Source organism: Lagenorhynchus albirostris, chromosome 10 (genome assembly GCF_949774975.1).
Source record: "Lagenorhynchus albirostris chromosome 10, mLagAlb1.1, whole genome shotgun sequence".
Classification (NCBI taxonomy): Eukaryota; Metazoa; Chordata; class Mammalia; order Artiodactyla; family Delphinidae; genus Lagenorhynchus; species Lagenorhynchus albirostris.
In genome coordinates this window covers 71,736,161-71,748,826 of record NC_083104.1, presented here as the reverse complement: position 1 = coordinate 71,748,826, position 12,666 = coordinate 71,736,161, and the positions used below count along the sequence as shown (strand labels likewise).

Genomic DNA, 12,666 nt, shown 5'->3' with positions numbered 1-12,666 from the left:
GTCCCTTAGTTTCCTTTACCCATTAAATTGACATAATGATGGATCTTGCTATAGCCTTAGGCGAGTTATATGAGCTACTCCATATAAAGCGTTTAGCACAAAGTCTGGCAGTAAGCAGTTAACACTTTGTTAATTATTATTGAACCGAAAACTAGAAATTCCAACTTACCAAGTCAGGACCTTCCCTCATATAGTTCTTAACCACCTGCCATATGCTTCCTTCTTTCCCGGTCTTCATAAAACAATGAAAAGTCCCTTCCTGTGTTTTTCTGAAACCTCTAGAGCAGGCGCGTCTCAAGCATTAATGTGCATAGGAGTAACCCGAGGATCTTGTTAAAACGCACCTTTTTTATTCAGGAGGGGGCGGGGGTCGCTATTCTGCACTTTAAACATGCTTCAAAGTGATGGGGATACTTCACGTCTGTGACCAGCAGAGTTCTTGAGTAGGCTCTATCCTTCTGAATTCCTTCAGCAAGTTGTTATATTTTTAACATTTCTTCGCCATGATACTAGGAGAGCAGAGATCATGCCTGCCTTGCTCATCACTGATCCTAAGAGTCTAGCACAGGTTTTTCAGTCTCGGCACTATTGGCATTTGGGGCGAGACAATTCTTTGTAACGGAGGCTGTCCTGTGCATTGTAGGATGTTTAGCAGCATCCCAAGCTTCTACCCACTGCATGCCAGTAGCATCCCCACCCCAGTGGTGACAACAAAACTGTTTCCAGGCATTGCCAAATGTCTAGCACAGTATGTATATTTCTCTTAAGGTCTAAGGCAATGTCATATTTTGACAGTGCTTACAGGCATATCCACAGACTTTATCCTGTATTGTTTGGCTTGTTTTTCCTGATTAGACTGGCTTCTCTGGAGGCTGAGAAGTTGTCACATACTTCTCTGAATCTTCTACAGCACCTCTGACAACAATGGGCACCTGCAGGGGCTTGTTAACCATCTTAAGCGCAAGGCATCGTATTGGTATGTGCTATGTAATTAGTTCAACCAGAAAGACAGTACCTTGCGCAGAGCGCAGTAGCTGATGAATAAACGTCAAAGGTCTACATAGTCTTCAGAGTCACAGGCTATGGCGTGAGCCTCATTTTTACTCGCTCTTTCAGCACCTCACCATGTGTCTTACTTTGTGGAAAGGCAAAAACAGAAAGGTTGGTAAACTGTAAAGTGTCCATTAAATAGTAAACAAGAAACAAAAAAAGTAAACATTTTGTAACTTCCCTGTCTACAGATAAAAGGTAGGTTCTGTGCTACTGAAGGTATTTCAGAGGTATTAACAATACAATACTCCTGGATGAAAGACTCGGAGGCGGGGATTCAGGAAAGGCTTTCCAGTGCCAGCAGATGGTGCTAGAAGAGCACTTATTCTCAGTGTGGAAGCCATCGTTCCACCAGACTGATCCAAAGAAAAAAGAGACAGAGTCCTCCTGAACCCAAACATGTTCACTAACTGAAAACATGCTTACTGATCATTGAGCATATGCCCTGGGCCCTGGGCAAGACATGAGATTTTTAACTGACATTCCTGAATGAGAATGGGGCAGGGCCATTTACAGCCTGAAGAATCTTATTCTTTTTAGCCTGTCCTCATAGGCCTCTGTTCTCTTTTTTCTTGACCATTTCAGTTGTCCATCATTAGGGAATAGTTAAAAAATGTATGGAAGACCATGCAATTATACGGAGTGAGGTAGGTCTTTGTGTCCCGAAATCTCGATGGGGAGTATTTTTTATTTTTTTGCCCACCGACATCCATCTATTTCTCTTTTGGACTGATCGCTCCCTCATTGAATAGTCTTTGGAGGGTGGGGTATCTAATCCAAACACACTTGCTCTCCCAGTACATAAAATGAAGGGGGTCTTTGGAAAATCTTTTCAACTCCTCCCACTTCTCCATAAGACCCTCTCTTCCAGGTTTTGAATCTTCAGCAGAGTGATGTTGGAAGAAGAGGAGGAGACCGGTTTTTTTTTTTTTTTTTTGCGGTATGCGGGCCTCTCACTGTTGTGGCCTCTCCCGTTGCAGAGCACAGGCTCCAGACGCGCAGGCTCAGCGGCCATGTCTCACGGGCCCAGCAGCTCCGTGGCACGTGGGATCTTCCCGGACTGGGGCACGAACCCGTGTCCCCTGCATCGGCAGGCGGACCCTCAACTACTGCGCCACCAGGGAAGCCCAAAGGAGGAGACTTTTAAGGATTTCCACCTACTAAGACCTCTTGGAGTTTTCTTATTCCTATCTTTCTCAAGCCCTTTTTTTTTTTTAATATTTATTTATTTAGGCTGTGCTGGGTCTTAGATGTGGCACGCAGGATCTTTGTTGTGGCATGTGGGATCTTTAGTTGCAGCATGCATGCAGGATCTAGTTCCCCAACCAGGGATCAAACCCGGGTACCCTGCATTGGGAGCTTGGACTCTTACCCACTGGACCACCAGGGAAGTCTCTCTCAAGCCTTTAAGTTCTTCAATCTTCCCTTTAATTTTTATCCTTCCTATAAAACTCCTTTATGCTGGTTAACCAAGCAGACTGGTCTCTGATGCTTAAAACCAAAGAATCCTGACTATAAAACTGCAGATATTTGGTTACATTTGAAAACGCAAGATACAGAAGAGAATAGGGTGTTAAGAGAGTGGTTCCCAGTTGTTTTGTTGTTTTTGTTTCTTGGCTATAGATGTACTTGTATATAACAGTTTTGGAAGGATGTACAAGAAAGAGTTGATGGGGGTTATTTTTGGGAAATGGGAGTGGGTCCTGGAATGGGAGGAAGACTTACAGTTGTGCTTTGCCTTTGTTTATCACTTACGTATTAGTTTAAGAAAGCGTTCTCTGGGTAATTAGGTTCTTGTGATTTGCCTGTTTTAGAAACCACTTGACTATACTTTTTTTTTTAAAGACTCCTTTCAGGACCAACATTTTGTGGTTCTTTGAATTGACTCCAGGATCCCTTTCCTAACATATCCCACAATAAGTTATTTCAGTATTGTCTGCATTTGGGGATTATTTGGAATCCATGCCTTCTCGGTAAGGCAAAACCACCACACCCCACACACCGAAAAGGGGGCTCAATTTGCAATTTCCCATCTGCCCCAAACCTCTTTCTTGGATTATGACCCTTCTTGCAGTTGACTTCGTTTTGCCTCAAGTTTTCCTTGTTGCTTCCTCAGAGAGTGATGTGGGTTACCAGGAGGCAAGTGGGAAGAGCAGCCAGATGAGCCTGGAGTCAGGGAAGACAACATGGACAACAGCTTTTGATCCTGATGCAAAACGAGCAAAGGGAGCAAAAGTGAGAAGGAAAAGGAGAGAACAGCTGGAGGGCAGCAGCCTTCTGAGGGTCGAGGGTAGACACAGGAGAGCTAGGGTAGGAAGGAGACAGTGTGCAGTAGGTAAGAATAAATGCAAAATGGAAAAAACCCAAACCTCTTCTCAATTATTTCGGGGATAATGGAACATTAGCTTTTCCTACCTTCCACACTTCTTCAGTAAGACTTCATTTTACACCCTAAGAAGTAGAGGGTCGGGACAAGTCTTCCTAGTTTATCTGCAAGGAAGCTGAGGCTGAGAGTAACTTGCACAAAGGTGTCTGATGATGGGTTAGGTGAAGTCCTGGGACCTGTTTCCAGATTCTGCTGCCAAAGGCACCTTCTGCACCCGCCCGCCTCCCACCCCCCATTGTACTGCTTTCCTTGACCTTCACAGACACGATTTTTCCCTAAGGATCTCACCTTTGAAAGTGTTTTCAAAGGCCAGGCTCCAGCACATGCCTAAAAGGAATATAGATGAGGGACTCATACAGGCCTTTTACCTGCAGCGGTGTACATACAGGCTGTTTACAATACAGAATCCACTTTATTACTGCAAATGTGCTTCTACAATTTGTGTGTCCGCTGAACCAGTTTTCTCCACGTAGTTAACACTATAAAATTCCTCTATCTTCATTCCTGTGAAAAGTGTCATACTTTTTTTCTCAAACGTACCTCAGGAAGTTTCACTAAGAACCATGGAACTAAGCGGGGCACAGGAATAGAGGTCACAGCTCTCTACCAACTGGCAATCTGGAAGAATTTTAGCCCCAGTTTCTTCTCTCTTGAAATGTAGTTAGTTATGTGCTTGTTTCCTCTCTAGACTGAGCTGAGAGTAGAAATCATACCTGAATGATCTGTAGACTCCTAGTGTCTAGCACAGCGCCTGTAAACTGCTCAATAGTTCAGTGCTTAATGCCAGACACCCAGGAATCCTCCGTCTCAGAGCACAAAGGCTGAAGCAGAGCCAGAGCCCAGATCCAGGGCTCAGCCCTCCTGAGCACAGCAGAGCTCGAGTCCTGCCTGAGCAATGCTGTTTCAGTGCCCCCAGACACTGGAGTTTCTTTCTTTTCCCATTCCTTTCCCCCCAGTAAAACCCTGGCTACTCTCTCCACACCAGGCAGTGCTAGGGCCCCTCTCCTGGGACATGGCCTCCTGTACACAGGCCTGAGGGCTTTAACCATCCTAGGAGAAGGTGCCTGGTCTTTCCTCTGGGCGTGCCTCTGCGGAACACACAGACTCTGATCCCGATTGAGCGGTCAGATGATCCTTCTAACTCTTTGTTCATGGGGCACACCCATTGCAAATGGCCTGAAGAGGGGCGAGACAAATGTGTGTCATGTTGGACACACATTTGTCCTTAGCAAGGAGAGAAGCTTGACAGCAGGACACCACTGTAAAAGACATTAAGGGATCCATCCACTGATGTAATTATTCTAGCCATAATTATTTTAACTTCTGTTAGTTATATGAGGACAACTTCCACTTTATGTATCGATTACTGAAGAATCTTGATATCCTGACTGCTACTACCTTATTGGTGGTAGTGGAGAGCAATTAAACCATAAAGTAGGGAGTCTAAAAAAATAAAAAATAAAAAAATAAAAAATAAAAATAAAATAAAATAAAGTAGGGAGTCTAAGTATAAATTCTAGGCCCCGAAGGAAAATTTAAGGAGTCTTATACCCTTACCCCAGGAAGTTACCCCTCTGTTAGTTTCCCTAACAATTTGCGTAGAGTCACACTTGTGAGGGCAGGAACTCAAACGGGCTCAGTAGGGCTGATCTTACAGATAAGGTTACAATTTGGTCAAACGTGTGAATCCAAAGAGAAACATGTTAATTCTGGAATAAGTTTTATGTAAAATAGGTTTTTATTTTTTTCATTTCTTACCTATCCCTTAGCCTTCTCGTTCCTGCAGAAACAAAAGAAATGTAACGATTAAAGAAAAATTCCTGCAGATTGAGGCACATTTATCTAACTTTTAAATGACCTCATTTTTCCTTCCTCAGTTAAGGGCCCATGTGAGGGGAGCAGGGAGGGAGGCGGAGATGTTCATGACTAAACTTTCTCCTTGACCAATTTTGTTTAACTTGTAATTTAGAAAGGCTGATCAGTTAAAATCCTACCCCCTCACTGGCAGGGGTATTCTTTGGTAATGGTATTTAATAACAGAACTCCCACTGGACATTTACTTACCCTTTTCTTCTGGGAAAAGCAGCCATTCCTCTTTGCAAAATCAAGACAATCACAGTTGCACATTTTCCCAAATCTTTGGCTGTATTGCAATGGTTGTTTCATTTTGTAATCTCCAACTAAACATTTCCTAACCATGGATTAACAATATAGTTACTGACTGGTTTCTTTTAACAGTATTTATCCAACATAACAAAATAAACTGCAATTTGTTATACTTTTTTTTTACAAAACATTTTATAAATATTTTTACAAAATGTATACAAAGCAATTTCAAGTGAGACATACTATACAAATGAAGGTATTTAAGCAAATAAAGCCCACACCACACTGACAGTGAGTGACGCGTCCTCTTTAAGTCAAGTCAGTCTGTAAGGCCTCCCTAATCTAACAAAGTCTGCTAAATTCTTCAGCGCTAAAATAGTTCTTTTTCGTAATTGCCAGTTTAAAATTTGCTTTATCTTTAGGCAGTACTTAAGGACACAGAAAATCAAATGCTTAATAACAAATTCACACTTTTCCACAACAGAAAAAAAAAAAAAAAGAAAAGAAAATGATTTTTGTTACTGAGTATGAGTAGCTCTAAAACTTAACTTTGACTAATGAATCTGAACAACTGAATGTTGGCCATCCGAGGCTGAGCTCTCACCCTCCACCAGAGGGGCCTCGACATGCGAGTTATGACCTAATCACAGGAGTAAAATACATTTCATAATCGTCATTTGTCATTATCTAGAATCTTTCCTCCATAAAAAGTAAACTTACATACAAGGACACAAAAATTTACAAGTTTCATTTTGGTAAATTAGGCTCTCCGTTTTCTAGACAAGTGTCAAGGCTTAAAAAACCCTTTAAGATGGTATATCGAAAAGTTGGGACTGGGGTAGCAGGGCAGGGTAGGGAAGAAAGAGAGGTGACAAACGTACATGGAGCTTATCTTGTCTCTTAAGCATTCCACTGATTCAGTAATTAGTGTAACTCATTAGTAGCCTCCGTGAAGGCTTCTAGGTATAAATTTCCACAATGAGAAGAATTTGATCAGGAGGGACCATCTTTAAGTCTTGCTAGGAATTAGGGGAGCATGAGCCCTAAGAGAAGAGCCTATGAAATCATGGGGTTCAGGGCAGGGTGTTACCCCAGGGCTACCCAAACAGAAAGTTCCAACTGGCAATACCAACTTATCTTTCTAATATGTTACAATACAGGAAGAAGGGGAAATCTGCAACTTGGACATTGGCACAAATAAGGAAAACATGGTCACCGTAAAATGGCCCAGATTTTCCAATTTCTATTGGCTCAGGGGTGGGAGTGGGGAGAAGGTATTTTGCTTTTGTAAAGACTGGCTGTCTCACAGGGTTTCTTTGTTTGGGGAACTAAGGAGCAGGGAGAGTCTAGGTCTTCTGTTACTGTGTTTTCTAGTAATCAGAAGCCTTCCTTTCCATTGCAGGCCAACCTGGAAGAGAAATGCCCAACATGACGACAGGGGGGTCATCCCCATTCTGGGGATGGCCAGAAGCGGATCTTGGCAACATGTTAGAGTGGCGCAGCATGGGTTGCGCCTCTAAAGCCAGAGAGATGGACAGAATAAATGAGAGCCCGTGCACATAACAGGGAGGGTGAGCGTGTACACACTGTCGCCAAAATGACCTCTGGATCTGAACAGCCCAGACACACGCACGCACACAGGTATGTAAGAGGGTACATACAAAATACCATATGTAGCTTTCCCAATGCTAGGAGATACTGATGGTTACAATGACATTGAGAATGAAAGTGTCAACAGAAACGGGATGACCTGGGGCAGGTATACAAGAAAGGAAACTGGGGAAAGCTCCCTGAAAAGAAATATAAATAAATAAAGCAATAAATCACGTTCACGAACATGAACGTGGGCCAAACACCAACTATGGCAGGGAATGTCCTTTGGCTCTCAAGTGGGAATCCCGGGTCTCAGATCTTTCCTCTCAGTGGTGGGCTGGCTGGTTACCTTTGGTTTGTCTGTGTTTTGGTAATGATTGCTGCCAGGGGTGACTACTGTTCTCAGACAACAAGAAGCAGAAACAAGGCCAAAGTCCCCTTAACGTTTAAACTGAAAAATTACAACATAGTTTTCAAATGAAAATACTTTTGACGCTTGCCTATTTGTTGTGGGAGGGGTGCAAAGAGAGGTTAAATGCAACAAAACCCAGCAACCAACAAAAACATACATTGTATGCTGCCTAGATCCAATTATAGAACGCAAAACCCTTGTTTTTTCTCAATAGTTAACATATATATGCTTTTACATATATACATATTATAATCCTCATGGCTCTATCCTGGCCTCCCCTGTACACTGTGCCACTTAACTGGTTTCCATTTTCTTTTATTTCGCCTGGTGAGATTATCTCAAGTCGTGCTGTTGCAACTCAAAACAAAGTATTCCCTAGATGAAACTCACCGCGGATATGCTGAAGAGGTGAGGTTTTGCTCCGGGAGCATCAGAAAAGCACTTGAACGATGAACAGGAAGCCCTGCTTGTGCGCTACAGGTGCTCACGCCAGGGCCGTGGGTCCTGGCAGAGCAGCTAGGACTAACTGCTCGGAGGCGGCCAAGGGGAGAGCCATGTGGTCTCCCGCCCATGACACCCCAAGACCCCCCCCAAAGCCAAAATTTGGAGATGCAGTGGGATTTCTTTAACAGGTATCTTCTATCAGTCCTGTTTGATTTTCTTTAATAAGTCTGTTCTTTTCAAATGACTTATGATTGTCAGAATTTTACCCAGGGCCTAGTGTACTGTGATCTCATTGAGTTACAGTGTTTAAAAAAAATAAAACAGATAAACAAAAACAAACAAAAAAATGACTATAAGCACTTTCAAAACACTTGAAATGTGTAGGGCCCATCAGACTGCTTTCTAACAAGGATCAGTTTTACTGAAGGATCTCCCTGTAACCACGACGAGTATTGCTCTTAAACAAAGAATGGGATTGAGATTAGAAAGAATAAGCTGTGATGAAAGATCAAGCAGGCTGGAGACAGGAGACTATTTCCATTGCTTTTGCCAGGAAAGAATGTAACTTGTCCGGGGCAGGGTCTCAGGGGCAGGTGGGGGAGGACTGCGGTTATTAACACTCTAGGATACTATTTACAGCTGCTTCTAAAATGGAGTCAGTTTCTACAATGCCTTCACTGTGGTCCGGGATGAACTTTTCCAGGCAGTTTTCCTGCGAAGCCATTGGAGAAAAGTTGGGGAAATCTAACTCAACAGAGCCGCTAACCGTGGGGTCACTCTGGGGCTGCCGCCCCGCCTTTTTGAGTTCCAAGATGTTCTTAAACGTTGTTTCTAAACTCTTAGTGAGCTGGAGATCAGGCTGGGGCTCGGCTGACCCTTTCATGATGTCTGTGTGTAAAACTTCATTCTTTGGAGAATTCCGCAGAGTCTTGTCCTGGAAGGAGCTATTACACGTCATCTCCAGGTGCGAATCTACTAGGAGGCTTGAGAGTTTGCTCTCAGGACCGTGATCTGGTCTGGACGAGTTCTTCCGGTGCCCTTCAGGGCCGGGAGAGCACTCACTGCCTTTCACGGAGTCCTTCCGGCTGGTTTTCTCTTCAGACGCACTCCGGTACTGAACTGAGCCCATTTTGTCAAATTTCAGCGCTCTGCCGAGGCATTCGGTTTTTTTAGCAATGTTTCCTTCTGCGGAGACCACGATGTGATTAGGCACTAGATGAAACTGGTCATGATTCGTGGGTTCTGCCGCGCCTGCTTTGGCTCTGTCTCTGCTCTGGGCCTTGGCCGTCAGATGCACGGAACTGGCTGTTTTACTGCCGTGCTGGTCACTCCTGCCAAACTGCGTCTCATGAGCAGCTTTATCGAGTTTGAAGGAACAACAGAAATCAGCCTGAAAGCCCTCTGGAAATGGGAACAAAAAGAACGTTAATGAAAGAATGAGACAGGACTAGACAGTGGCCCCTCAGTGGGTCAGGTGCAAACCCACCCCACCCTACCCCACCACACCGAGTCAGCTGTTCATGGCCAGGAATGTGCAGAAGCACAGTACTTGAGGGGCGTCCTTGAAAAGGAACTGAGGCTGCGGGGCTGCAGCTTCCAGAGGAGCTTAAACCTCTTTGAAAAAGGAGCTGCTGGATGACAAATGGGAAAACCCAATGGGCAAAAAGCTCCACTTTGTCTTGGTCTCTCACTGTAGTTTTGGATCAGTTTTTTATTAACGACTGCTTTGAAACAGTCTGAAAACAGCAATCAGATGTTAGTATCAGCCTCGTTTCTTCCTTGGAGCAGAAGGCCCTGAACAGAGGCTCTGGCGGGGGGCCGGGGAGGACACAACTACTTGTCTGTGGGTGATCGCACTTCAGTCCCTCTAAACGCGTGGCAGGGGACCTGGCATAACTGGTGGCACTTTGCCAGGAACACAAAACGAACGATCAACATGCACCTTAAATGGCATCTGCTTGGAAGGGCGGTGGGGTATGGAGGAACCGGGTCTGAGGGTGAGTGCTGACCTGTGCCAGGCTTGAAGAGCCAAGGATGGCGAGAGAAGTGTTAGTGAGGATTTAGCGGGTGGGGGGTACGGAGGGAGGGAAGCAGGTTGCTGTTATGCAAGGGCAAAGAAAGTGTTCACTCTGGAAGTAATGAAAGTGAAATAGAGCTTTGGTGATACCTATAAAGCCACAAACGTGGATTTGTTCACTAAATCCCAAAATATGAGATCTAGGGGATACAGCCTTGAAATCAAAAAAGGCGATTCCACCCAACAAACACTGTGCACGTACAATACAGAGGAGGACGGAGCATGCCCCTGCCCACGTGACACCAGGCCTGAGGGGCTGTGACAAAAGAGGAGGGTTTATCCCCAAAGCCCAATTCACCCAGTGGCAATAGGGGATTTCACGTTCTAAGAAAGAGGGGCAGAAATATATCTCACATTATTCTCTTGTTTTTTGGAAAGATTTGAGGATTCTCCTAGGTATACAGCAATTCCTTAGGACTCTCCCTTTACACTGAGTATAAGGATCATGTATTCTCTTTGAAAATTCCTTAAGCCACATCAAACACAAGGCTGAACCTTAATATTTAAGTATCAGAAAAGATGTTAGAAAAATAGAAGTAAAGCCAGAGGAAAATAATATTCCAATAGGAGGGGAATGGATTAGCCAAATTATCGAATTAGTATATTAAAAATTTATTAAATATTATTTTGAAGACTATAGCAACAGGATAAAAACTTCAGATGTGTTAAATGGAAGAAAATTAGAATAACAAAATCACATCTAGCACACGACATATGATTATAATTATATTATAAGTGATGTATGCAAATGGGAACCATAACTGGAAGAAAACTTGGAGAAATGAAAACATTCCTTTTCTAGGATGGTAAAAGTCTGGGTAAAAATTGATATTCCACAAATTGTTATGTTATTCGATTTAAGAAATTTTAGACGCTAGAAAGAAGTACAGAGAATTCATTTTTAAACGGCAGAATGTGGGTTGAATCTAGCACAGATGCAAATGGCAGGAAGCTGATGGGGTGCGGGAAGAGTACCAACAAGGAGCACTACAATCTACTAGAGCCTGTGGGCAGGGACCATGTTGCACTGATTCCCCCCCAACAATGCATTGCACATAGTGAGAAAACTCAATCATTTGCTGAGGTTTAGTTGCTTCTGGGAAGGCTTCTGACTTACTTTAGTTCTCAAAAACTAGGGAAAGATTGATAAGTCTGAGTTTACAATGGGGAAGAAGAATCACTTAACTGAACGTAAAATTCCAGTTTGGATTTTGCAGAACAACCTTTTCAGAGTATTCATATCCTGCTCTCAACTCTGGATTTTTTTCTCCCCAGAATTCAGGATCTACCTTCAGGTTTCAAACTCCAAGGTCACTTCAGACAGTCTCCGCAAAGCCATAGTCCCTGAACCCTGGCGGTAGCTCTCCTCTGCTTTTACTCTGGCGTTTCTTACCGGGGTCTACAAGTGCCAGACGCTTGTCCCGGGACAGAGAAGCTCTTTCCTCTTGGTTGAACATTCTGTCGATCATCACCATCTCAGCGGAGGGATTGATCCGCTGAAAATGAGAAAGCCTAGTCATTTCAAATGCCCTTTAACAAGTGCAAACAGCTTGCTGTGTTTTGGGGACAAAGGAAGCAATCAGAAAGGAGAATATGTTTATCCTTGACATACTTTTTTGAATCGTGTTTTTTGGGGAAAGGTAATTTACCACATTGGTACAAACTTCAGAAGGTACTAGAGGGGATGTGGAAAGTCAGCCTTCCTTCTTCGCCTCCCCTGTGCACTGCCTTCCTCACCCACCCAGGGCCCTCCCTGCAGGAACCCTCGTGCCAAGCAGTTTAATAAACTCTTCCAGAGATAGTTTATGCACACACACAAATTTACGTTCTTCGTTCTTTATTTTTGCACACAAATGGCAGCAACTATACACACTGTTCTGTACTTTTCTTATTTCCTCCTCTGCTTAATATGTGGGAAATCTTTTCATTAGGATAACCTTTTACTTTATATTCTGCTATGCTATAATTGTGTTGTGTTTTGACCATGCTGCATGGCTTGTGGGATCTTAGTTCCCCAACCAGGGACTGAACCCGTGTCCTCAGCAGTGAAAGCACAAGAGTCCTAACCATTGGACCTCCAGGGAATTCCCTATAATTATGTTTTGTATTAAGGCTTTCCTTAGAATTATTTTTTGCTGCACAGAATCAAATCTTAAATTATATTTCTGGGTCTTATTTAACATAAAAATTCATGGCAGATATAATTTGTCCAAGTAATTAGTCCATTTGTCCAAGTCTGTCCAAATGGTCCTTTTCTCACAAATGACAGAGTTAGTCTTTTTGATATCACAGAGTTTAGTTTCAGAAATGACTGTCAATATAAGAACAACTATTTCAGACTTTGGTGGCACAGTTTTAATATACATAAGTATAGGCATATCTCATTTCACTGCGCTTTGCAGGTATTGCATTTTTTTTTTACACATTGAAGGCTGTAAGCAACCCTGCATCGAGAAAGTCTATTGGCACCACTTTTCCAACAACATTTGCTCACTTCATGTCTCTGTGTCACGTTTTGGTAATTCTCCCAATATTTCAAACCCTCCACCAGCAAGAAGACTACAACTCACTGGAGGCTCACATGATGGTTAGCATTTT

At 43.3% G+C, this 12,666-nt stretch overlaps 2 protein-coding genes across 4 annotated transcripts in view; one reads left to right on the top strand and one right to left on the bottom strand.

The window, feature by feature from the left end:
- Positions 1-12,666, top strand: part of TRERF1 (transcriptional regulating factor 1) — a 572,147-nt gene that overhangs the window by 12,257 nt on the left and 547,224 nt on the right. The window lies entirely within an intron of this gene.
- Positions 5,506-12,666, bottom strand: part of BICRAL (BICRA like chromatin remodeling complex associated protein) — an 82,473-nt gene continuing 75,312 nt past the window's right edge. For both annotated transcript variants that reach the window (XM_060162902.1, XM_060162903.1), the window contains exons 11-12: positions 11,462-11,564; positions 5,506-9,392 (exon numbers count right to left, since the gene is read on the bottom strand). In XM_060162902.1, coding sequence (XP_060018885.1) covers positions 8,605-9,392; positions 11,462-11,564 — 891 coding nt within the window. In that variant the 3' untranslated portion in view covers positions 5,506-8,604. The remainder of the gene's footprint in view (positions 9,393-11,461; positions 11,565-12,666) is intronic.